The following is a 26,558-nucleotide window of genomic DNA, read 5'->3' as shown; positions in this document are numbered from 1 at the left end:
AAGCATCTGTAGGAACAATGATAATAAAAGCATTGAGAATTTAGCCTGAGGTTAGCTAGACTCACCAGATGTTCACAACCAGCAATAAACACTTCTGGGGTGGGGAATTGCAATGAGGTTAAGGTAGCTGTGTCTCAGATCAATAAATACAGATACACACTCTGCTTGGGTACAGGGTTGCTTCTCAGCCAAGGTAGGACAAGGGACTCTATTCACAAGCATGATACTACCGGTAGCAGCTGCCACATGTCCAAGGTAACAGAAAACCTCACAGATTGCAAAACAGGAGAATATTGGAAACACCCACACCCACACCCACACCCACACACACCATTATTCATTTCTGACAATCTACTCTGGTAATAAAGATGGCATTCATGCACAACTGCTTTGACTCATAACAGAGGTGGGGCAGCAATGCACACAATGAAGTCACAAGGATTCAGGAAAAACATATTTTTCATAGCTAGTCATATGGGGAAGGGAGGCAATCTAGGAACTGGCAAGTCTGCCAACTCTGGAATCACATATATTTCGCCCCATTTCAGAGTATGCTTAGGGGTGGTGAGAATTCTAATCCACTTTCGTGACTAGGAAGCATGGCAGTTCTTCAACATTAGAATTTATTGATTTCTTTCCTTCATGAGTGACTTCCTATGAAAAATCAGAAAGCAATTTAAGAATCAAACCAAAGATTTGTAAAGTTGGAGGGACTCTGAGGGCCATCTACTCCAACCCCTTGCAATGCAGGAATCTCAACTAGATCATACATAACAGATGGCCATCCAACCTCTGCTTAAAATCTCCAAGGGAGGAGTATCCACCACCTCTCGTGGGAGCATGTACTACTGTCAAACAGATCCGACAGTCAGAAAGTTCTAGTCAGACTCCCTTTCTTGTAATTTTAAGCCATTAGTTTGGGTTCTAGTCCCCAGAGCAGGGGAAAACAAGCTTGCTCTATCCTCTATGTCAGGCACGTCCAACAGGTAGATCGAGATCTACCAGTAGATCACTGGAAGTCTGTGGTAGATCACTGGCTCCCCAACAACTTTGGCTCCCCTAAAAAAGCTCAATAACTTTGGCTCCCCTAAAAAAACCTCATTTTTTGCCCTGCACCCCCAAAAAATGGGGCTTCCCCCTCCCTAAAAAAGCTGAACAGCTTTGACCTGAACCCCCACAAAGGGGGTAGAACACTGCCAGTTTTTAACTCTGTAAGTAGATCTAAGTCTCTTGGGAGTTGGCCACCCCTGCTCTATGTGACAGCTATTTAGATATTTGAAGATGGCTATCATATCTCCCTCTCAGTCTCCTCTTTTCCAGGGAAAACATACCCAATTTCCTCAACCATTATTCATAAGGCTTGGTTTCCAGACCCTTTATCATCTTGGTTGCCCTCTTCTGCACATGTTCCAACCTGTCAATATCCTTAAATTGTGGGGCCCAGAACTGGACACATTACTCCAGATGTGGCCTGACCAAGGCACAATAGAGCTCCCCTGGGACACCTTATTTCTGTTGATGCAACCTAGAATAGCATTAGCTGAAGTTGTGTTTAGAGTGAATTGTTACCCTATAAAAATAGAATGTCTGCTCCAAACAATGTAAAAGAAAGCACTCAGGAAAAGAAACTGATTAGGGTTGAGCAATGTCTCGTTTTCAATCCACTAAACATCGTGATATGCCAATATATCACAATGTCTGAAATATGGATGGAACTATGTAGAGGCGAACGGGGTAATGTCCTGACAACCACTACTATTTAGGGGTCTAAAACTGATGTATTTTTCTTACCTTTAACATATTGTTACAACTATTATTTTATATTGCACAGAGCAACAGGGGAGGCAGGAATCATGAGAGAAGTGATGACTGGCTTCATGGTGTTTCCCACATCAAAAATTTTCCCATAGCGCATGCACACATCGTAATTTGCAATATATTTCCATGTTCATATTATGAAACCTTTACCATGATGTGGAATTCAAACTGATTGTGGGTAATACATCACCCTGCCCTAATACCAATGTCTATGGTCAAGGGCTTTCTATAAATGCAAGTTTTCTGATCAACCCCCTGGCAAGAACCCTCTTGGAAGGAGTGGGTTTTCCCCACCCAAAACCTTCCAGGGGTGCAACCTCTCTTTCCCCCATGCCGGTCAATGCAGACATCACTACTATTTCATTTTCCCAAAACAAAATGGTGGTGATGACTCGCAGGAACTTAGAAGTGCTGCTTTGCACACACACTGGAATCAATTTCAAATGAAACAAACAAACAAAAATCAATGAAAAGACAAAACATTGAACCCAGCAGGAAGAAACAAAGGTACTATTTCAAATAAAGCTAGAATCCACATGATTGTAGCTTTAGTCTGCAAATAAATGACCTTGCTTAGTATCCTTGCATGTGAACAGAGGCCCAGATAGGAATCTGTCTTGTCTTTCTGTAAAGCATAATCATGTCTGCTTACAGACAAGTGTTCTGCACAAACAAGTATACAACTAGACTGTATAAAGGCTTAATTGTAAAGCAACATATACTATTTGTTATGGCAGCTTATTAATATACATGCTTGACTGGGAAATATATAAATTGCAAAATGGGAAAGTTACTTAGAGCAGTCTTGATTTAACTTAACCATCGTGGTTCTCAACATCTGTTAAACACTTAGGCTTCTCCTGGCCTTCCTACAGGTCAAGGAACACAGACCTGGACTTGAAATTGTGGCCTACCGTACTTCTCAGTAAGGCGGAATATTAAGCACTCAACCAGCCTTCCTTCACAAGTCGTGGAAGAAACAATCAAAGTTGATACCAAGATAGTGGAAAGGGCCCACTTACTGTTATTTTAAGAGCCTTCCTCCCACACAGAGATGAACATGGCTGCTTATTACATTATTCCTTCCTGTTGCTACAGTGGTAGGAGGAATGCCATAAAGGAGTGGTCAGGAAAGCATCAGCTGTTTGTCCTAGGAGGCCCCACTAACATTTGTCTCAACTACATCTGTCTTTGTGAGTTGACAGTCTTAAGTTTCAGATGTCTATATATCTCAACTGAGCAAGAAGGGGAAAACCTATCATTAATAAAGAGCAAATGCAAGGTTTACTTGGTTTCCACTTAAAGTCAATGACATCATACCTTCCTTGGTTTCCCAGGGAAGCAAAGTCTCTCTAAGAGCTGTACTGGTCAATACACTAAGAAACATCCTTCTCCTAGTAAAAAGCAATTAAAGGAATTCAATTTAAATGTTTATGTCCTCCTTTGCTCCTGCCCTACAACTTGAAAAAATTCAACACAGTTAGTAAGGAAGATCGCCTTTCCCTTGCCATCAAGAGTAGAATGTGGACTACAGAATGTATTCTTATCCTTCAATACTCAGTAATCTCTCTCTTGTCCAAAGACATCACTTCTTCTCTGCCCTGGTAGCAGGGACTTATTCTGGTCAGTCAAACTGGTGGTGTTCAGTCAAACCCTGGTAGTGGGTGGCACTGTGGTCTAAACCACAGAGCCTAGGGCTTACCGATCAGAAGGTTGGTGGTTCGAATCCCCACGGCGGGGTGAGCTCCCGTTGCTTTGTCCCACGTCAAAGTGCAAGTAGATAAATAGGTACTGCTTCGGCGGGAAGGTAAACAGTGTTTCCGTGTGCTGCTCTGGTTCGCCAGAAGCGGCTTAGTCATGCTGGCCACATGACCCGGAAGCTGTACGCTGGCTCCCTTGGCCAGTAAAGCAAGATGAGCGCCGCAACCCCAGAGTTGTCCGCGACTGGACCTAATGGTCAGGGGTCCCTTTACCTTTACCTAGCAGTCAAATATTCCATAGGGAACACAGTTGTGAAACTGACCGCCTGCTTTTTAAAATTGCTATAAATTATCTAACGTTAACAAAGGTAGGAGTGAGGGTCCCTTGATCACGGGAATGACACGTGTATCTCACCACAACCACCACTAATTTAGGAGGAGGGACGCTCTGTCCTGCAACTCTCTCCTATTAAATTATGCCCTCTCTCTCCTCTCAAGCAAATCACATAGTCAAACATCATCTACTGACTATATGCAATATCTGCAGGTATTTATGAATCAGACAAGGAATGCAAGGTCAGAAAGCAGAAAACAAACACTTGCAAGCCATCATCACAGTAGCACAGGCACCAAGTGCCCAAGAGTTACACTTCCAACAGAGTTCACTGCAAATGCTCTGGAAATGCGGGTCTTCCAGAGATCTGTCATTATACTGCATTAAGCTGTGCTCTGGAGTCTTCTAAAGTTTCCAAAATTCCCCCAATTTTAATTATTGTTTCTCTTCTGATCAGCAAATATTTATTGCAAAACAGTCTAGCAGGCCAAGTATTTTTGACCGGTGATATGTGAACCATACAGGGACTTCATAGAAGCAGAGAACACAATAAGGCTTGCTAATCTCCAAATGCATACAAAGCAGACAAGAACCTGCCTCACAGCGCTTCCCAGGGATGCATCCTAGATCTCACAATAGGAAGGTAAACAGGTAGGTAGCCGTGTTGGTCTGGATCGAAGTAAAATAAAAAAAAATTCCTTCAGTAGCACCTTAAAGACCAACTAAGTTTTTATTTTGGTATGAGCTTTCGTGTGCATGCACACTTCTTCAGATACAGTGAAATGGAAGTTTCCAGGCACTTATGTAGAGAAGGGGTGGGGAGGGGTGGGGATGGGGAGGGGGGATCACTCAGAAGGGTGGTGGAAATGGGTGATTGACTGACTGATAGCTGTTGATGACCGCAAACGACTGCAAATGGTTTTGCATGAAAAAGCAAGGGTTGAGATGGCTGAAGATCGCTTATCATGTATAATGAGATAAGAATCCGATAGTAAACGTAAGGCAACTAAAGTTGCATAAGGCAGAGGAGAGGCCTCATTGTGTCTCCACTAAAAAAGGAGAAAGGGAGCCCGCTTCCTTTCCCAGTCCGTTGCAGGTTCAAAACATGCAAATAGTCGCTTCTGCAAATGCACTTAGTTTATAATTGAAAACCTTGTACCACATTATTTTAAACTGCAAATATGGAAAGGAGGCAAGAAGGCTGTTGCTGGCCATGGAGACGATTAGCATCACCGTGCACAGTTTCTGCCTCTTCCTGTTGAAGCTTGATTCATTTCAGAACAACTTTAGTAATAGCTATGGAGCCCAATGATTTCCCCTCAAAAGTCTGCTGAATTTGTGTGTATCTCTTCCACTGTTATCCCATAGTTCTGCTCTCTGAACATTTCCCTTAAATATCTCTTATGCCAGGCCAAGGATGGGCTGCCAGATGCTGTTAGACTACAACTCCCATAATCCCTAATCACTGGCTAGGCTGGCTGGGACTGCTTCCAACACCATCTAGAGCAGTGGTCCTCAACCCCCGGGCCAGATCAATTGGTACTGGGCTGCCCAAGGAACATTAAATACAATTAAATTAAAATTATTAAATCAAAACAATCTAAATAAAATAGAAACAATCAACGTCCCCCCCTCAGCGGGCCGCAGTAAAATGATCAAACGTTGACTGGTCCGCGGCGATAAAAAGGTTGGGGAGCACTGATCTAGAGGGCCACAGATTAGCCACGCCAAGGGCAAAGACTGTCAAAAAGATAGACATACATCATCACCACAGCAACCTGCTTGTTATAAGGCAGTTCCCTTTAGTAATTAGAACCCCAAAATCTCTTGGGGCTACATATTCCCCCAAGTTATTTCATGCAACCTGAAAGGGACTCCAAACTTTAAACACTGTGGCAAATGGAGCAAAAGGAAACACCTGCAATCATTTTGATTTGTACTTGAAATTATATTCTGTCACTTTGGTGGGGATCTCAAATAACCCCACACCACTGGTTTATGACATGCTGTCTGATAGTCTAGAATTGCTAAGGCCGCATTACAGTGCAGACACATCTGCCTTAAGCAAAAAGTTAACCAAGCACAGCACTCTTTGGTATAATAAAGAGGGCTTTGTTTCAAAATACGCCCAAAGCATTTTCTATTGAACACTGTTAAAAGGTCGTTCCCATAGCAGCTTTAAAATCACAACTCTGGGGTTTTGCCAGTGTTTTCTCTCTTGACACCAGGATAGGGCCACAGAAGCCAAACTATTCCAACCCCCAACCCCCAATTTTTATTTATCTACCTGTATAGAAGACCAAGTACCAATCTGGGGTCCTGACTACAGCTATCATTCCTATGCGCATGTGAAGAGGCTTCTATAAATGGCACATTGGCATATTATTTAAGGTCTGCAGCATCCCCTAGTGGAAAAAGGGAGCAATTACCTGTACATTATATTTCAGTACGGTAGTTTTACAATCATGTTGTAACCATTACTTTTACAGCTCTCTCAAATCTGCAAATTAATACATCTTTTGTGCAATAATAAAGTCAAAATATATTGTTCCCTAGGTAAGGGATGGATGGGAGAAGACTATCATCTGCCCAGCTGATTTCCTAGCTGGTTATCCACAGAAATCTTGTTACACTCTAAGTGGATCCAAAGATATCCTGCACTTTATGCTTCTGTGTGGAAGGGTTCCTGAATTCTGCTAATGTCTTAGGCCATGTTCTGTACTGCTCCAGAGGATTCCCTTCAGTGTTTCGGAGACAGGAGGTAGAGTTGGGCCAGCCAAGGAACTGCTGGATTCTATGCTGATCTAGCTTCTGGCAATATTGGCCTTTCTGCTGCCTCAGACTAGAGATGGTGCAGAAAAAAATAGATGTAATCACTGCCCTTCCCCTTCCTTCCTGATTGGCACAAGCACTAGATCAGGCATGGCCAAACTTGGCCGTCCAGATGTTTTGGGACTACAATTCCCATCATCCCTGACCACTGGTCCTGTTACCTAGGGATGATGGGAGTTGTATTCCCAAAACATCTGGAGGGCCGAGTTTGGGGATGCCTGTACTAGATCTTTAAATAAAGTGCTAGCTGAACCACTCCTTTTAACATTGCTGCTTCTATGGTGTTTGGATTCTGCTCTTAGCCTTATCAGTCCAAGCAAAAACTCATGAAATTGTGCCAACTACCTGCAGTAGGAACCATTCGCCAGAATGACCCTGCCTGCTGTTACTGCTGTCCACAGGTTTCTCAAGCAGCAGTATAAAAACAGAAATGAAATTCCAGTCAGTTTCAGTGAGACCCACAAGTTTCTGAACTGCAAGAGTTATAGGGGAAGTCTCCTTAGTTCTACGGTGTTTAACAAATACAAATATCAAATGCAACTTTTATTATACAGGCACAGACCAGATAAAAAGTGTTTAGCAAAGCAATGGAGAAACTGAGTAAATATTCTGACAACACCTATTTGAAGATTTTGATATGGAGGGAGTGCCTGGAATACAATGGAGAAGAGTGCACAAGAAAACAGCTTGCTTCATCTTGTGAAATTACAGAGATAGGTCATGAAGGGTGAATACAGGATTGCAACTTTTTCTCCTTACTCCTTTGCTCATTAGGTGAACCCTGTCCCAAATGTTCAAATTCTCATATGCAGTCTTTGTTCTACTTCCTATGGGTCCTGTCAGCACAAGCCCTATGGGAGAGCTTCTACTAGCTGCTAGCACAAGTTCCCCTCTCTCCTCTCCCCCTGAAACTGGTTTTTTTGGGGGGGATTGAGAAAACCCCCAGAACAGTGCATTGGAGTGGGGGGCGGCTGTTCAGCCTGACAAGCTGCAATGCTTGTGCTGATGGCAGGTTTACCACAGTGTGATGTTGAATTCCACCCTCTATTTCAAACTTGGCAAGCAATTTTAATATGATGATGTGGCTTAAATTAAAGCTGTCACATGAAAAATTGCAACCCAATTTAAAATGTGCCAAAACAGCCAATAAGGAAACTGGAGTGGACCATATCACTGCTGTATCAGTAAAACACCACACTGAAGTTAAAACATACTTAGGATCAAGGTGCCATAATCTGCATGCAGTATTCTGGAGATTAACCAGAATAAAACTTCCTGAAAAGAAGAAACAGGCATAAAGCTGTAGTGCCCAAAATCAACTGAATTAAATCCAATAAATGCAACTGTATTCTTAGAAAGAAAACTGTGGGTTCTAATTCCACATCTTTAGAATCAGAAGACACCATATAAAAACAAGTTTGGATTAAACTTTGCCAGTTGGGCTGATAAAAAAGCCATTGTAATTATTTATAATTAGAGATACCCTATTTTGAGGAAGCTCTGATAAACTTAAAACTTCAGAAACTATGAGATTTCCACAACACATGCAACAAAGCTTTGTGTAGTGGTTTACTAGTACTGCCAGAAACAAACCTCAAGGGATCTGTAATGTAGTTGGCTTCTCATTTATTCTAAATGAAATCTCTTTAGAGGCCATAATAGCTTTAGCTTTTTAAATAAATTGAGCCATTGTGTAACCACAAGGCCAGACACTACAGAACTGATCAAAAGATAAACACTTATTGTGACGAGTGCCATTGGAAGCCAGTGGCAACTCCTTGCTGACTTCTGAAATATCTCTCACCTGGTCATGAGGTAATCGCTTACATATCTACCGTAAATACTCCCAGTTTCAACTCTCAGTTTAAATGATGATGTGTTTTATTTATTTGTTTGTTTACATTTAAATTTCATCTTTTATCATGGAACTGGAGGTCTCCCACTATGGAACTGACCAGACTCAGGCCTACTTAGCTTTAGCAAGATGGTGGCCTCATGTGCCTTCAGACCATACAAAAAAGAACCCCACAACTAATTACAACTTGAACTGTATGGGTTGCCTAAGAGCCATCAAGTGGCTGGCAGGTCGGCTACACCATCCACTTGCAGAGGTAGACAGAGTCTCCTTATGACTTTTAAAGATGCACGACTCTTTATAGGGCCTTATGCTGCTAATATAAAATTCTGAATTAAGCACATTTCCAATAGTCTTGTTTTTATGTTTTACTTTTTCCAATAAGGTATGACAGAAAGATTCAAAGCTCTATAAATTATTCAACTACCGGTAGTAGGCCTTTGCCCAACAGTGGAGACAATGAGCTGTAGCTACAAGTCAGCATCTATCTGCTTCCATACAAGTTTAGTATCACCGGAAAAGAAGTGGGTGACCCCATAACCACCACAATGGCTGTGTTTACACACAACACTAAATCATGGCTTAGCTTTATGAGAAGGAACCACAGCAAGCCTTGCGCTCATGCACTCCCCTGGGTTCAGACATCATGACAAACTCCAGCTAATCTAAAATGGAAGATCAGCTTCCAAACTCCTCTGCATGGCCATGCTAAAGTAGTAGTACTATAGAACTATTGTAGTGTTATAGGACACATAACCCTAAGCCATGGTTTAGCATTGTGTACCAATGGAGCCATGGGGACGTTAGGGGTGCTGTGGTGTAAACCATTGAGCCTTGGGCTTGTCCATCTGAATGTCGGCAGTTCGAATCCCTGCAACGGGGTGAGCTCCTGTTGCTCAGTCCCAGCTCCTGCCTACCTAGCAGTTCGAAAGCAAGGGCAAGTAGATAAATAGGTACCGCTCCGGCGGGAAGGTAAACAGCGTTTCCATGCGCTGCTCTGGTTTCCCCAGAAACGGCTTAGTCATGCTGGCCACATGACCCAGAAAAACTGCCTGTGGACAAACGTCGGCTCCCTCGGCCAGTAAAGCGAGATGCGAGCCGCAACCCCAGAGTGGTTCGCGACTGGACTTAACTGTCAGGGGTCCTTTACCTTTACCTTTTTACCAATGGAGCCATACTGTCGGAAATGTCACTGGGTGCCATGAACAATGACCTCCCTTTTCCTAAGTTGAGTGATCAGATTCATCAGATAAAGAAAAGGGGGACTCGGGGAGTATGAAGTACTGTGCCTGTAACAGCTCAGTTAGAAAAAGTAATGAGTAATATTTCACAGAGATGCAAAAAAATTGGCTGGCCTTGATAGGATCATGCCGACAGGGGTGTCTTTGACACAACATTGAATTTCAAAGGAGTCTCTGAAGCACAATGCTAAAATCAAAGACAACCCTTTCCTCTCCCTTCACCAGCTCAGGAGGAGAGTGCTGAGGACAGTTCATGTCATGCTACACTTGGGAAATTCTCTCCAGAGTACATGGAAAATCTCCAGCCCTGCCTCCTTACAATTCTGCCTGCGCAGCTGCAGCTACCTCCTCCTCCCAACAAGTACATTGATCATGTGAGCCACTATCTCCTTTCTTTCTTTCACAAGCTGATGCTCTGTGCAACAACTATCATTGCCTATCTTGCAGATATCTCTTCTCCAATTGGGTATGACTGGAAGGTGTATGAGATGTGTTGAGAGAGAAGCAGCTCACACACGAAGCACTGGCTAGCAACAAGAGGTGCTAGAAAGAGGGGGTGGTGGAAGCAACTGATATATGAGTATATATCAGCAGTAGACACTCTGGAATACAAGGCGAAAGCGGGAGATGCACAAGGAAGAATGTGAACATGGATCTGAAGGGAGAAGGGGTATCATGCACACCAGAGGTTCTGGTGCACAGATTTGTGGACCCCTGCATTTGACAACAAATAAAAATATAGTGGAATTTTCTTTTGAGACTTTCCAAAGCCTGAACAGGCCTGTCCCCATTAACAGTCTGAATGAGAGAAGCTCTTTGGACAAACTTTATCAATTCAATAGACACTCTTACCACACAATTTCTTGCTGCCCTGAAACTGTTCAAACAAGCATTGTCATCTGGGAGTGCAATGAAAGCATCTGTAGCTTGTCTGCAGCCTGATTGCATACCAGTGATGGGCAAAATGAGAGTCCTGATAATGTACTGTTCACTGGTTTGTGTTAAACTGCTTAAGTGAACAGACTACCTATGTGAGCTGTGTTAAGATGGGAGTTGTGAATTCACACAGAGCTGGTAGTTGCAGTTTGTGTTCCCATGGAAAGGTGACTCTATATAGACAGTGAATCACATATTTCCTTTAAAAAATGTTTTAATTGTACAATTATAAAGTGATCAGAGTCAGGATGAGCAGTGAAATGGTCCAGTTTGCTAATAACTCAAAATTAGATGACACCAATAAAAGATCTCTCCAAACAAGATTTGCAAGCAACAAAATGGCATGCAAGGTTCCTGTAAGTAGTTATGTGGTGATACACGTAGGGTCTGACTAAGATGGATCAAGAATTTGAAAATGTCGACAGTGTGTGGTGGCAATGAAAAAGATAGAAATTATTAGAAAAGAAGCTGAAAATAAAACTGCCAGTATCATCTTATATTCTCTACAGTGCAGCTAGATTTGAAATAAAGTGTACTGTTCTGGTCATCTCATCGCAAAAGGGTACCACAGAGTTAGAAAAAGCATAGAAGCTGGCAACCAAATAGCTAAGTGGAACCTTCATTTTCAAAGGTTGCACGCTACTGAAAAACAGATGCTGAGAGGGGGCCAGTAGCATGGGAGGACTATTGCCCTTCAAGCCTGTGAAGTGTTTTCCAGAAGCATCTGGCAGGATACTGAGAGAAACAGAATCCTGGGACTGGATGGAACTTTGGGCCTGATCATGCAGGGCTCTTTTGGAGTACAGGATAAGCTGTACAATTCCTATTACAACCTATACTTACAAGGCAAAAGAAGTTGGTGCAGAGGCTGTGTAACAATATAAAAAGTTTCATTTTTAAAAAATCACATCAGCCATGGACTAAGCTAGCCACCAGTCTCAGCTCCCAATAATATTCACCTACTGTGTATGTGAAGTGGTTTGAACATATTAAAGGCCTTTATAAATACTTTTATTGAACTTAAAGGTAAAGGTAAAGGTACCCCTGACAGTTAGGTCCAGTCGCGGACAACTCTGGGTTGCACGCTCATCTCGCTCTATAGGCAGAGGGAACTGGCGTTTGTCTGCAGACAGCTTCCAGGTCATGTGGCCAGCATGACTAAGCTGCTTCTGGCGAACCAGAGCTGCGCACGGAAACGCCATTTACCTTCCCGCCAGAGCGGTACCTATTTATCTACTTGCACTTTGACGTGCTTTCGAACTGCTAGGTGGGCAGGAGCTTAGCAGCATTTATTTCCAAGAATGCACAGTGTACATCGGATCAGGCTGCATAGATCAAAAATAGGAAAATCGAGCCTTCCTAAGAAAACAGTCCAACAGTCAAAACTAACTAGCAAGAATTAACTTAAAAAACAGGTTTATTTCCTGCCCTAAAAGCAAAATTCTACACATGTTAAAAGCAAGGTCCACTGAGGTCAATAAGCTTTACTACCTGGGTGTGTGCAGCCACAATCAGATAACCGAATGCATGCCATGACAATCTCATCAGTATGTCTTACTGTTAAAAAGTTTTATGATGCTGCACTAACAAGTGGCAGGAAGCCCCAAAACCTACTGCCAGCATAATTTTCTCCACCAATGTCAGAAAATATAAAATAAGGATGAAAGGATCCCATTGAGACATATTAAAGGTTGTAATAATATGCACGCTGGCATATGTGTCTATTTGTTTTTAGCTACTTTAGTCCATAGGCATGATTTAACTGTGTCTCTCAACAATAGACTGCTTTGGAAGACCTTATTAAATCTACCCTTCAAGTTATCTTGTTTAACTTTCACATATACAAATACTGCTAAAATCCCCGTCTCCGCAAAAGGCATGAAATTGTCTATTCCTGCTGTATGAAAAGCTTGTACAAACATCAAGCCTCAAGTCCAGGAAGAAAACTTGGATATACACCCAGCATTATTACCAAGGAGCTTCTGCTGGGCCAACCACATCAGAGTTTCTTTTTCTTAGCCATATCTAACAGCAATTGCCATGCATTTCATTCAAAATGGATTACAAGTATTACCGGTAAGCACACAGCAAAGACAAGTGGCAAAAAGTCACATAATAGGTTTATCCATTTGCTTGCACCACAACCTTGTTTTGGGGATAATACCGGTACATTTAAGTAAATGGATACACACAGTTGGATGGATACACACAGTTTTTACAAAAAGTCAACAAGTTGAACTGTCCAGTAATGCTTATTTCCCCACTACTGCTTAAAAAGAAACTGAAATAATTATGTTTAAGTTTTGAGAATACAGCCTGGAGTATCAGTGCTCCATAGGTTTGGTTGGGGGTATACATAAGACCATACACAAAGTAGTGAACTGGGAAGCTCTGGGTCTTATGCTGGGATCTAGCCTAGCAAGTTACCATTATCTGTAAGCAATCAGGTCTCAGAACCTTCTTCAGGTACAGGGAATGGTGGTGTGCAACATACATTAGCAATTAGCAGACAATATGAAACTTGCAGATGGAGCTGAACTCCCTGCTCTGTTCTAGACTGAGTATATAAATTCTGACCTGACATCTAGGCTATTCTCCTTCTATGGTTGACTGTCGCTGGGGTGGGGGGAGATAAGAGACGTCAGTGTTTAAATAATACTGATGCACATTGTTTTTCAATTATAGAAAATTGATTACTGGACTGCCTAGCAATGAGAAGTGTTTGGTCCTTAAACTGTCTGTATTCTCTGTTAGTGAGGTATTCCAGAACATTGCTACTCCAGCAAAACAGACAAACTATTCCTCAGAAGGATGCTTTGAGAGAAAAGGTGGGAACATGAAATAATTGCGCTGCCATCTAAAACAGGAATTTTTTTGGGTAGTGCGGGTCAGGCCACCAGAACCAAAAGAAGTTGGAGGTGCAATAAGAGAGAAAGAAGTTGAAAAATAAGGGGTGCAACTGTAACTGGGGAAGAGAAATTCTCCGGCCACTGAAAGTGATTTTCTGGCTCTCTGAATGTACCCAAGGTTTGGATTGGTGCCCAGGACGATAAAAACTGTTTAAATGCAAGAACACAGCATGAACAGCATTCAACATAATAGATTTTCTCCCAGCTGACAAAGTTTTCGTCTGAGGCAATAATTAGCTTTAGTTAAGATATAACCATGCTCAACAGCCAAATCCAGAAGAACCAGGATTTCTCTAAAGTGAAGCGGTAAATCTAGTCCTACAGCTTAGAAGCAGCACCTTTAAATTATTATACAACTTCCAGCAAAAATAACTGAGTTCCATCAAAACACTTGCCATCGTAACCAACACCTTTCATGTAAAACTAGTTTCTATTATCTCAAACAAGACAAACCGATGAGAGAAATAGTACAGAGTAGGAGAAAACACTTTGGTAAACAGAACCATATGCTACTGCTTATATAAAATGCTTTAATAGCTGCTGAGCAGGCCCATAAGAATTCAGCTGCAGACAGGTAAGGTGGGATGGGAAGCAAGCTATTTTGTTCCAACATGCAATCAATTGTTCCTGGCTCTATGTGACAGAAGTGCTTACATGATGCATACTAGCTATACAAAGGCATACTAAACAAAAAGCATAATATAGAGATTTTTAGTTGGTCCCAATAAAGGTATTGTAACACACTTTAAGGTTTCTGTGCATGTGTATTTGTAGGCTCTATGTCCCACCCATAAAGCTAAGGGAAAGATGTTGGAAAGCAATCTTATCAGCTACTTTCTCCAGCTAATATCAACAAACTCCAAGATGAAAGGATAGAGCTAATGACCCAACATGTGAACAGAAGAGGATGCATGACATCCCCAATAGTGGAAAAGATGAAATGCTCTACATTCCTACCTGTGAAATACAGTATTTTTCCATTAAAAAATTCCTTCCAGCAGCATGCACACGAAAGCTCATACCTATGACAAACTTAGTTGGTTCTAAGATGCTGCTGGAAGGAATTTTTTTATTTTGTTTCGACTACGTCAGACCAACACGGCTACCTACCTGTAGCTAGTATTTTTCCATGTATAAGATGAGGTTTTTTGCTTTTATAAAAATTAGTATAAAATTGGAAGTAATCTTGTACACGGAACATGGGCATCTGGGGGAATTTCTAAAATATTTAAGCATATGCCTGGGTTTTTGGCTTGGGAGGGCTGAGGCGGTCCCTCCTGCTGCCGTCCCGTCCCCCCCGGGTTGCATGCTGGCGACTGGCTTGCTTCCTGAAGCCTCCACTGGCTTGACCACCGGATTGAGAGCAGCTGCCACCGAGAGCTGCCTCAGCTACCTCTCCTTAGCCTTCTTTCCTTTTTCCCCTCTTCCCCTCTCAAACTCCTACCGGCATGGCCCGATGCAGAGCGGCTCTTCCTTGGCATCCTGCTTGGGAGCCTGTTTCCCCGCAGCAGCAGCAGCTGCCACTGAGGGGAAGCATGTGGTGCCCCCCCCCAGTCGCTGCCTTTGCTTCTGTACCACGGTGCACTGCATGCACATCATGCTGGAAACTTTGAGGATGATCGCCTCAAAAAAGATCAACAACTTGCCACCGCCAATCATCCAGATTTTCACTTCTATTTTAGGGTTTCATTTTCTTAATTTTGGGTTCAAAAAAATAGTGGGCGTCTTATACATGGAAAAATAAGGTACTCTACAGCAGAGCCAAGCAGTGGATTACAGTGCATAGAGAGACCACAGAGGAACCCCAGCATGATATACATGCTCAAGACAACCCTTCTGAGTAGAGAGAGTGGAAGGAAAAGGAAGCCACTTGTTCCCAGAAATGGAAGCAACTTCCTCCCTGTCTCCTGCATACATTACAAACAGAACACCAGGGTAGCAATACATTGAACATTGCACTATTACAGTATTTCCTTCTGTGCAAGCATCAGTTTGCCATATGAAACAATCCCTCCTCTCCTCCCCCATGTGAATCTTTCGATCCCTCAGGGCCAATTTCAGGGACATGGTGTGGGAGGAGAGCAGGGAAATCCTGTCATGTAAGCAGGGCTTCCGCTGACCTAAATCCCGTAAATTGATCCCATCCTTCAGACCTACCACAAACAAGTTTGCAATTAAGTATATATTCAATTATATACTCAAGAGAAGTGCATAGCTTCCTTACATTTGTGTCTGCATCGTGGATGTTTTCTAAACACATATTTTATGAATTTACACTTTACTTTTGTAGATGTTCATCTAAAAATGTAGTGTGTGTAATGACCAAAGATGAACTTGCATGAAGGAGAAGTGTCCAGGTTTCTTCTGTTCCTCACAATTAACTACCTGTAGTTTTAAATTTTCTGTGTTAACAACCTGGAGTTCTCAGGAGCTTTACCGTTTTAACATTTAATTTACTTGCTCTTATTTCTTTACTGATGATGGGTGATTTTGATATTATTTTTAGATTGAGTTAAGTAATTTGCGATATGCAATTTGTATTATGTCCAACCCTGAGATCTACAATGATGAAGGCCAGGCCTTAAATATGCATAATAAATAAGATCAACTAAGCCTTGTGTGCCACACCCTGAAGAATAATGTTTTATTATGAACTATAATCCAGTTACAGTAATGCATCTGATAAAGCATTGCAGCATAACAAAAATTGCTAATCTTTTAAGGTGCCACAAAACTTTTAATTGATCTTGCTGCAATAAACACAGCTACTCTACTGGAACCTGAAATGAGTTAAATTTAAGACCAGAGTGAAGTAGGTACCATCTCAGAATCTTTGAAAGGCATCCACTACATCACATCTGCAAGTTGTTTCATCACATATACAAGACATCAGCTGTTGCTGTTAAGTACTGCTGTGATATTGGCCCAAACTAAGGTCATTGACAGGCTCCTTTGGAACTTACTGGCTGATTTATCATTATGACTTTGGCACAGTACTAGGCAGCTTTATAGTTTAATTATCTCTTTTATTGTGTTCATACTACTGGTAATTTCGAACTCAGGAAGCAAGGGAGAAACGTGCTAAGAGGAAGGCCCGCTTGGCAAACCCTCACCGTGATCAACTCCCCCCTGGAAACCAATGTCCCCACTGTGGAAGGACATGTGGATCCAGAATTGGCCTCCACAGTCACTTATGGACTCATTGTTAAAACTGTGTTTATGGAAGACAATCTTACTCAGCTACGAGTGATCACCAAAGAAGAAGACTGGTAATTTTGATATTTTCCGAGCACGTTTCCGAGCACAATTCAAAGTGTTGGTGTTGACCTTTAAAGCCCTAAACGGCCTCGGTCTGGTATACCTGAAGGAGCGTCTCCACCCCCATCGTTCTGCCCGGACACTGAGGTCCAGCTCCGAGGGCCTTCTGGTGGTTCCCTCGCTACGAGAAGCCAAGTTGCAGGGAACCAGGCAGAGGGCCTTCTCGGTAGTGGCACCAACCCTGTGGAATGCCCTCCCACTAGAGGTCAAAGAGAACAACAATTACCAGACCTTTAGAAGGCATCTCAAGGCAGCCCTGTTTAGGGAAGCTTTTAATGTTTGATGGATTTCTGTATTTTAGTGTTTTGTTGGAAGCCGCCCAGAGTGGCTGGGGGAACCCGGCCAGATGGGCGGGGTATAAATAATAAATTGTTGTTATTATTATTATTATTATTATTATTATTATTATTATTATTGTGTTGCGGCAATTGTCAGTTACTTTGGGCTTCTTTTTGGAAGGAAAAGCAGGGTACAAATGTGAAATGAAAATGAAACTTCAGAACTTACTCTTTGACCATGAAGACAATATTATTCACCCTTGAGGCTATTGCAGAAGTGAACCCACAATTTCGGTTGAAGTTTCAAGGACAGCATCCTACTCAGCCTATACCCCTACGTAGCTTGTGTACAACAATCCATGTGAACAACATTTTATTGCGAGTACAAGCAAAAACTATGACTTTGCAGACACAGCATGTCCAAAACACGTGAAAACCTGACTACATTACTAACACTTCTCTGCCAAGAGCCCTGACACCTTGCCTTGGAACTCCAGCCACAAACACCCAACAGCCCACCTTCCTCTAATCCAGGCATCCCCAACCTGCGGCCTTCCAGATGTTTTGGCCTACAACTCCCATGATCCCCAGCTAACAGGACCAGTGGTCAGGAATGATGGGGATTCTGATCCAAAACATCTGGAGAGCCAAAGGTTGGGGATGCCTGCTCTAGTCTGACAGTTGGGGTGCACAGATTGAGAACCCCATACAAGTAAGTAAGAAAGGAGAGGCAATACAGTCAATGCAAAATATAGCTGCTGTAGCTGTCTGCCTCCATGTGCTTTATGGTTTTTAATACTTTACCTCAAACAATAGGGAGAAGAGTATGCCACACAGAAGAAGCAATCATCCCCACATGCAGGTAAGATCTCTGTTGGCAAAGTCCAAGCCCTCCAATCCACCTGTAGCTGGGCAAACACTTTGGAGTACTTTTGCTTTGCAAGTTCACAGCCCTGGTGCCTTGTACTACTGCCAGTGTTGGAAGTACTATTCAGGAATCACAACCCCGGTGTACAGTATGCAGCTATATCAGTTGTTTCTGAACAGCCAGAGTTCCATCGCAACCACCCACTGTGAAGCCAGTGAACTCTCCACTTCCCCCATATGTGTGGAGCAGTGGGTGGGTGGGGGGTGGCTAAGGCATGACCACTGGCCAAGCACCACTTATTACTCTCTTTTGTACCTGTGCATGCAGGTTCAGCAGTGTTAGAAACTGATATATGAAAGCTAGGAGCTAAATGGCACCTTAAACCTAGGTTATGGGCGCAACAACGGAATGTCTAGGCATGCTTTTTTCTAACAAAAAAACCAACAAGGCTGAAAGTGAATGAATTGCAGCTAAAATATTGTGTTCATTTTTGACATGGTCTAGTCTCTTCTCCAGTCTTCAGACAGTAGCTAGAAGTGGGGAGGCAGAAAAAGGTCCCTCTTTCCTTCCACTCTGCAGTTTTAATCTGAAATCTTAGGCACAGTACTACTCCCAGAGCTCAGAACCCGCTTGCGCTAATGAAATTCCCTGTCGCAAAATGCGCATAGAACAATGGGAGTTTCAGACACTGGGTTCAAGGTCTATTTATTCCAGGTACTGAGTATTACTAGATACCCTTTCAATCTCTTCCCTTTACTCTCCACAGGCCACAGGTTGAGAGGGTATGGTGGGCTCATGATTAGTAGCCAGGGAAGCTATGTTGTTGCTGCGTTGCATGGCTTCTTCTGCCTTCAGTGCTCAAAAACAGTGCTTGAGCAGCCTAAGAAGATTCAAATCCCTATTGGTACATATGCCTTGGGACTGGGAGCAGCAGGGATATTTTTGTCTGTTCCACTGGGGATCATGGAGCAGGGGCACTGTGGCATCATTGTGTGCGTTACAGGGAGGTGTTCCGGAACATGTCCTCATCACTGCGAGTTCATTCACTCCCTCTTGGTGTAGGCGGCATTGCTGGCACATTTCCCCAATTGGTGCGCCTTGTTTGTGCTTCTGCTATTTTTGCACTGTTTGGGGGATTTTCCAAGTGGTACATTTCCCACCCCCACTCTGCAATAAGTGGGTATATGATGCAGCAGTTGTTACACCAGCATCTCCCCCTCCACGCAAAGCATAATTGCCGTATGGAAGTGGCTCTGCAAATCCTTTACCAGCTACATCCTCCTTTCCTAGCAGTTTTCAAAGTGTGTTCCAGAGAACCCAAGAAATTATGAAAAGGTTCCGCAATGAACCTTGGGGAAGTTTTATTAAAGTGACTTTTCCACCAATGCTCACCTTCCCCTGAAATGCACACAGACGATCAAAGCATTTGGTGTACAGTATTCTACTCCCATTTCATGCAGAAGAGAATGGTTGTGGAACTGAGCAGATCTGGCTAGCACTCAACACAAATTTAGCAGTTTCTCTAGGCCGGGCATATCCCAGAAAAATGTGTAAAGCACAGACGTTCCACAGGTGTCAATTCCACATGGATTTATTTATTTTTAACATAGAAACTTTTAAAATCATAGTTGCAAGCTAGGGAACCTGCTGTATTCTGCCTACACCATAAACATAACCAAATACAACCCTCCTTGGTCAGGTACTTGCCATCCAGCTAAAGTAGTCCATGAAGCATCATACATATGGATCTCAATCAATCCATTTGCAGCAAAGACCGCTTGAACTTAAAAGAAATTATAGTCAAATGTGGTAAAAATCACAAGTAGTATTACAAATTACTGAAAGAAAGATAAATTGGAAATCATCCTGAGCAGGGGTTCAGAAGCTTTCTGTTTTAGACTAACTGCAGCTTGTCGTGAGTGGTATGTAACTAAGTTTTACTCAGAGTAAAGCCATTGCTATTAATAGACCCAATTTAGACATGTTCATTAATTTTAATGTGTCTACTCTGAGTAAAACTCAGTTTAATACCACCCATTATACTGCAAAGTTGCTACCATGCTACATTAAGTTTGTCAGGAGATAATGAAAGAACAAAAACAATAGAAGTAGTCAATACTGCTTGTTTTTTACCTTGATATGCAATGTGTTTCTTAATAGCATTACATCTCTCACAGACATACCCACAGCCTCCCAGCTACAGATGCTGACTTTTTCCTCAAGAGGACACACAGTTCTCTTCTGCCCTCATCTCTGCTGGTAAAGGTCATCACAAAGCAGACTGTTACCCTAAGAAGAGCAGAGCTGCCATCACAATGTCACCAAAGAATGTAGAAAGGAACCCTGATAAACAGTGACCATAAGGTTCTAAAATAATGTACTGTCTTTGGCACCTTCTAGGCAATGCAATGCATATCTCAGTTGCCACAATTTGTCACAGGCACCTTAGGATGAGGTTCATCCTTTCCAAAATAAACTTTATCATGACAATCAGGAGATTGGGGGGGGGAGGCAGCAATTAACAGAGCAAGGGTGAAGGTGAAGCAGAAGATATATCAATAGACAAACAGATGCTGGCAGGAAGCACACACATACACACACACACAGAATCAAAACGGGAGGATTTAAAGCCTGTTGTGGAAAACAGCCCAACTGCAGATAAAGCAAAGCATTTTGTTGCAATTTCTAAAACATATCTCACAACTATAGCAACGTTAAGTAACACAGGCCATTCTAAAGGGATGCACACCTTTGGCCTACATCTGTAGCACTAGAACATTTAGATGACCTTAAACCAACAATTCACTCAAGTCTGTAGAAAACATGAAAGCCGACCATATATACAGATATTCCAGGGGAATAACTAAAACTGCTATGTATTCCAGAGAGACACCCTTGTTGTGTGCTGCAGCAATAACAAATAGAACACCTAGAAGACGAATACATTTACTGTGGGAATAAGCTTTTGCCAGGTCGGTTTGCAGCCATGGGAGGATGGCTCAGGAGCTCAAGAGACCCTAAAGTCAAGCATGAGCTAGGTCTGCAGAGGACAGAGGTTACCTACCAATATGCCCTGCAACAGTTAAACTGGAGCCACAATCTTGGTCCAGAACAGTATACCTGTCAAGGACAAGGTGCTTGGGGGGGGAGGGGGGCGCATACAACAGGGAAGGGCTACTACTGCCTTCATGCTTGGCCAGTCCCTCCCCTCCAGGCATCTAACAGGCCACTGCTGGGAACAACATGCTGGACCAGGAAGACCTTTGTCTGATGCAAGAGAGCAATTCTTCCTGGTATTTTTTTTGAGCGCGGGCGGGTGTGCCTGCCCCCTCCCACCGGAGAGAAGGAGCGCCACACCCACCCGCTCCCAGCATCTGCGGCAGCCTCCTCGCCCCGGATCTCTCTCCCCCCCCCCGCTTCCCTTCCCACCTTACCGTGTTGGGTGAAGATATTGAAGCCACTCTCGGCACCTCGCGGGGCGGCCACCTCTCGCCTCCGGCCGGTGGGCCTGGCTACGCTGCCGCCGCTGCCCCGGAGACCCCTTGGTTGAGGCTGGGAAAGAGGCGGCGGCTGTTGCTGCTGCTGCTGCTGCTGCGTCGCCGGCTGTTGGAGCGCGGAGGAGGCGCCCGGCTCCCCGACGCGGCCCACCTGCTGGCCCATCCCCGTCCCCCTCCCGTCTCGGGCCCCCGCCACAGCCCTCGGCCGCCGCCTCTCGCTCACATGCCGCCGCCTGCGCCGCTCCTCCCGCCGCGCGCGCCCAAGCCCGCTTCCCCACAGGGCTGCCCTGCCTCCTCCGCCGCCGCCTCTTCCTCCTCGCCACCGCGCTCCGGACAGGCCCTCACGGACTCGCCCCCTCAACCCCCGCCGCCGCCGCCATCTTGACCACAGAGCTGAGGGGGCGAGGAGCAGAGCGGCTCCTTCTCGCCCACCCTTCCCACCTCCGGTCCTCCAGGGGCGGCGATGGCTCCGCCTCCCGCCCGGGCCCCGCCCCAGCGACGTCCGCGGTCCAACGGTAGCATCCGCCCTGCTCCATTCCGCGCACGCGCGCCTCCGCTTCGCGAGTAGAACCGATTTTTAAAATGTGTAAACGACGCCTAGGATAGCCGGGATAAAGAGTCAAATACATTTGATCATTATTATTCCTAATAGATGTTCCCTCAAGTATTGAGGTGGGGAGTATTGCTATTATGCCATATTTTTAAAAAGCCAAACACATTTTAATTTAAGATTAGTTAAAGTATTTAATGCACTTTCCAACATAAAATCCATTCGAGAATAGAGGGAGAGGTCAGAAACATATTTTTCTCCTTTCTTGAAATGTTTTTGTGTGCTCCACCTTTTGGTTTGTGGATTTTTCATTGCTTTATTTTAATGGATGATGGTAATAGGAGATTTGAAGGAGCTTATATTTGTGTAAACGTTATCACCATTTTATTTGTATACCACCTGTCCATAGTTAAAACCAGTGGGTTTTTTTTTTCTGAGGGTATTCAACGGTACGCAACACCGGCACCTTTTTTTCCTAGAAGAAAAACGTGTGGCACTTCCTGTAACAATTTCAGAGTGAGTACGGTACCAGCACGGTTTTTTTTCTAGAAGAAAAGCACTGGTTAAATTAAAACCATGTTTAAAGCAGCTTTCAACATGAAAAAAAAAACACATAATTACAAAAGTAGCCATAAACAATAAGCAAAACACTTCAAAAAGTACACAAAATTGACTAATGTCCACATAATGTCCGCAACTGACTAATGTCCACATAAATAATAAGAACAGCTAAAAATAAAGATACAAAAAAATAGTATCAATAACAGCAACAAGACCCCACAGCAAACCCCGCTCAGCAGAACCCCTCCCAAGACCTCTGCAGCCTCTGGAGCTACATGGCACTCTTCATCAAGCAGAATGTAAATGTAAATTTTTTGGTGTTTGCTCAGCTTTGAAAGCAGCCGCATTGATACCAGAGGGCATGTTGAAGATTTCACTGCGCAAGATCAGTGTGGGAGAGGAGATGGAGAAAGCACTTGGAGAAACGCTTACAAGTGACAAGCTGTGTTTTGAACATAATCATTTTGTCTGGCTCACTTCAGGTATGACTATGTTTAACTCATGACTGATATGATGTATTAGCCTTTAGTTTATGCGTCCAAACCAGTGCTTCTGGGAACTGAAGATTTGGGGCATAATCCAAATGGGGATATAAATCACAACTAGCCCAAATGGGGATATAAATCACAACTAGCCCAAATTCCACTGAGTCTCCCAACAAGAGCTTCTCAAATAGAAAAGTCTTTCTGGATTGTACCACATACTGCCGCATTTGGGGGTGGGGGGGAATCTTACAAAAAAAATGGGCATGGTTGAGGGAAAAGTTGTCCAGAGTCCTTCCCCCTTGCATCTAGTTTTCTATCTGCAGGGAGGGTTTATTCCTTCATATGGCTGAGCAATCATTTATGTTTCCATTACCAGCAGACAGTCCAGGAAATGTTTTGCCACAAGTTGTCTCAAAAGTCTTGCAACTTTTGCTGGATTTTGTCTTGGTTTCTTATTAATATTCATTCCTTGACCCCAACGACTATTGTCAGTTGGTCACACGTAGCTCCTTCTTGGGGAATATGGTGCTCAACAATTGGTGGTTAAGCAACTGCAGAACCTATTGGATGACACTGATTTTCTGGCCCCATTTCAATCTGATTTCAAGAGTGATTTTGGTTTTAAAAATACATTGGTCACATTAAAACTTATTCTAGGGGAAGGGCAATATTGCTCTTTCATGCAGTCCTTTCAGCTGCTTTTGATCACATTGGCCACAATATCCACCTGGTTTGGCTGTCACGAGGCAGTGTGTTTAGGTGGTTCTGCTGCTACTTGACAAGTTCTGCTGCTACTTGGCAGGTTGATTATATATTATGTCCAGGAATGGTTGAAGCTCATCAAGGGTGTTGTTAGCCAGAGAGACAACTTACACCTTCAATGACAGTGATGGAGTGTCATGGAGTCCTTGCTGAAGAGAATGCGTAGAATTTTTTTTGACTTTTGTGCGACAGGGCTACAGTTTTGCATGTTACCCCACCCTTGGCATGTAACTCCTGGAAGGTTTGTCTACTAGGAAATATGGCCCTCAGGATGAAAAAAGTTCCCCATCCCTAACTGGCAGCGACACTTTGGGGTTTCAGGCCAGGATCTCCTAGCCCTATCCAGAGATGTTGGGAATTGAACCTGGAATCTTCTGCACGCAAAACAGATGCTCTACCACAGTGCATCTATGTGGGGTTTATCGTCCGTTTGCTTGGTTGTAAGTTGCTTTGGGCAAGATAGTAAAGGGGCCCCTGACCATTAGTTCCAGTCACGGATGACTCTGGGGTTGCGGTGCTCATCTCGTTTTATTGGCCAAGGGAGCCGGCGTACAGCTTCCGGGTCATGTGGCCAGCATGACTAAGTTGCTTCTGCCAAACCAGAGCAGCGCACAGAAATGCTTTACCTTCCTGCCGGAGCAGTACCTATTTATCTACTTGCACTTTGATGTGCTTTCGAACTGCTAGGTTGGGCAATATAGTGAATGACAAATCTAATTACGGCCCTTCCACAATGGAATCATGGGTGATATGCCAATTTCGCTACTTCAGAGTAGAATATAAAAGGGCTGGCGGAAAGCTTACCGTAATTGGTCTGGTGCTGAATAGGGTTGACTGATGAGATTTTGATGGAAACAACAGGATATTTCAAAAATATACTGTAAAGTTACCTTGGGAATGGGTTGGGACTTGTTCAAGGCAAATGGTATCACTGTGGCCTTATGTTATGAAACTGTAGGAGGCAGAGACCAGTTATACCAAATAAATTCCAGGTATTGAAAATAGCCACGAGGTACCGTATTTGGAGAGGAAAATGCACTGCTGCGTTGTGTAATAACAATACAAACTAGATCTTCTGGAAACTAGTGAAAGGCTGAAAGATACATATTTCCAACAAATGAGAGGTGGTGGGAAGTGCTATTAAAACAATGGCAGAAGTTTCAATAAAGCAGGGATGGAGGAAACTGAGGGAAGTGGCAGTTTTAAACAATGGCAGAGGTTTTAGAAAAGGACTAAAATATTTGTGGGCTCCACATCCTTTATCTTTCTCACATAAGGCAGCTGAGGAATGGAAGAGGGGGAAAGTTGCAAAGGAAGGAAAACTGAAAAGAAAAAGGGAAAAAATATTTGTTTTGAGCGGCAGAGGTCTGAATAAAGCAGGGATTCAGAGATACTGGGAGGAAAATGGTGTTTTCAAGCGATGGCAGAGGCATGATGAGCAAGCAAGGGAACACACAGGGGAACCGCTGTTTAAAACAATATTTCGGGACAGTGAGAACAGCATTCGGAAAGACTTCACTGTCAGCTTTTTGTGTTGTACCCATTCTGTTATTTCTCTGTGTTAAAACTGGGTTTTTATAATTCAAAAATACTCAGTGTCACACCATCACTGTTCTACTTCAAGTACAGCGAAAAAGGAGAGGCACTGAAAGGGGTGGGGAGGCTGTTTTTAAACTTCTCTCTCTTCCATTCCTCATCTGCCTTATGTGAGAGGGATGAAGGATGCAAAGTCCTCAAATATCCCATAGTATCTTCCTACAATCATGTATTTAACTCCTGGTATCATGTGTTATCTTCAACATGAAGCCCCAGATTCAATGCAATAATTTAGAACAGGTATTTTATTAACAAGCAAACACCCATATATGTACAACATCCATCAACTGAATTTAATTTTTGCTAACATACTTGCTCTTCAGATTCTACCTATCTTAAAGATACGATAACATAGATCAGTTTGGAGTGTGGGTGCAAAGGGGGCTACACAATAGGGGAGAGAGTAATACATAGAAATAGGGGCGATCTGTGTGCATGGGAGAGTTGATAAAAGTGTGGTGGCAGATCCACACATTGCTACTGTGCACTTGTTAAGAGACAGTAAAACTTACAACAAATATGAGTTTTTATTTGTTAATATTGTGCACATAGTGCAGGAGGCCATCTCAACAAAATATGGATACAAGCCCCTGGAACCATACACCTGCTAAGTCATAAGCTAAGCTCATAAGATTTGAAGCATATGAAATCTCTCCAGGCAATGATGACCCTCCATATTATCCTGCCAGCCCACATAAACACAAAATTGCATTGGCAGCGCAATCCCATCCATGTCTACTCAAAAGTAAGTCCCACTTAGTTTAATTGGACTTACTCTCAAGTAAATGCATATAGGACTGCAGCCTAAAGTACGCTAAAGACTCAGAAAATAAAAGCATTTAACTAACCTCAGTTAAAGGCAACAAGGAAGAAGTCTATACTGATACTAAACTTTTTTAAAACTATCAGGCATTGGTTCTGCAGCAGGATATGGCCTATTGACAAGTCAATAATTACTTTTTGAGACAGCTTCCTATATCTAACATCTCTCCCCATTAGCAGTCATTTGATCCTACTC

General features: G+C 43.2%; 1 protein-coding gene across 4 annotated transcripts in view; it reads right to left on the bottom strand.

The window, feature by feature from the left end:
* Window positions 1-21,826, bottom strand: part of ABL2 (ABL proto-oncogene 2, non-receptor tyrosine kinase) — a 49,809-nt gene extending 27,983 nt beyond the window's left edge. For 2 of the 4 annotated variants that reach the window (XM_088673688.1, XM_088673689.1), the window contains exon 1: window positions 21,524-21,826. In XM_088673688.1, the coding sequence (XP_088529814.1) occupies window positions 21,524-21,749 (226 nt within the window). In that variant the 5' untranslated portion in view covers window positions 21,750-21,826. The remainder of the gene's footprint in view (window positions 1-21,523) is intronic. The other 2 variants (XM_035121671.3, XM_035121673.3) reach the window with 1 other exon arrangement.
* Between the last annotated feature and the right edge of the window lie 4,732 nt (window positions 21,827-26,558).

Source organism: Zootoca vivipara, chromosome 7 (genome assembly GCF_965207765.1).
Source record: "Zootoca vivipara chromosome 7, rZooViv2.hap1.1, whole genome shotgun sequence".
Classification (NCBI taxonomy): domain Eukaryota; kingdom Metazoa; phylum Chordata; class Lepidosauria; order Squamata; family Lacertidae; genus Zootoca; species Zootoca vivipara.
Note: the sequence above shows the minus strand (reverse complement) of the source record. Positions and strands in the feature narration are given on the sequence as shown.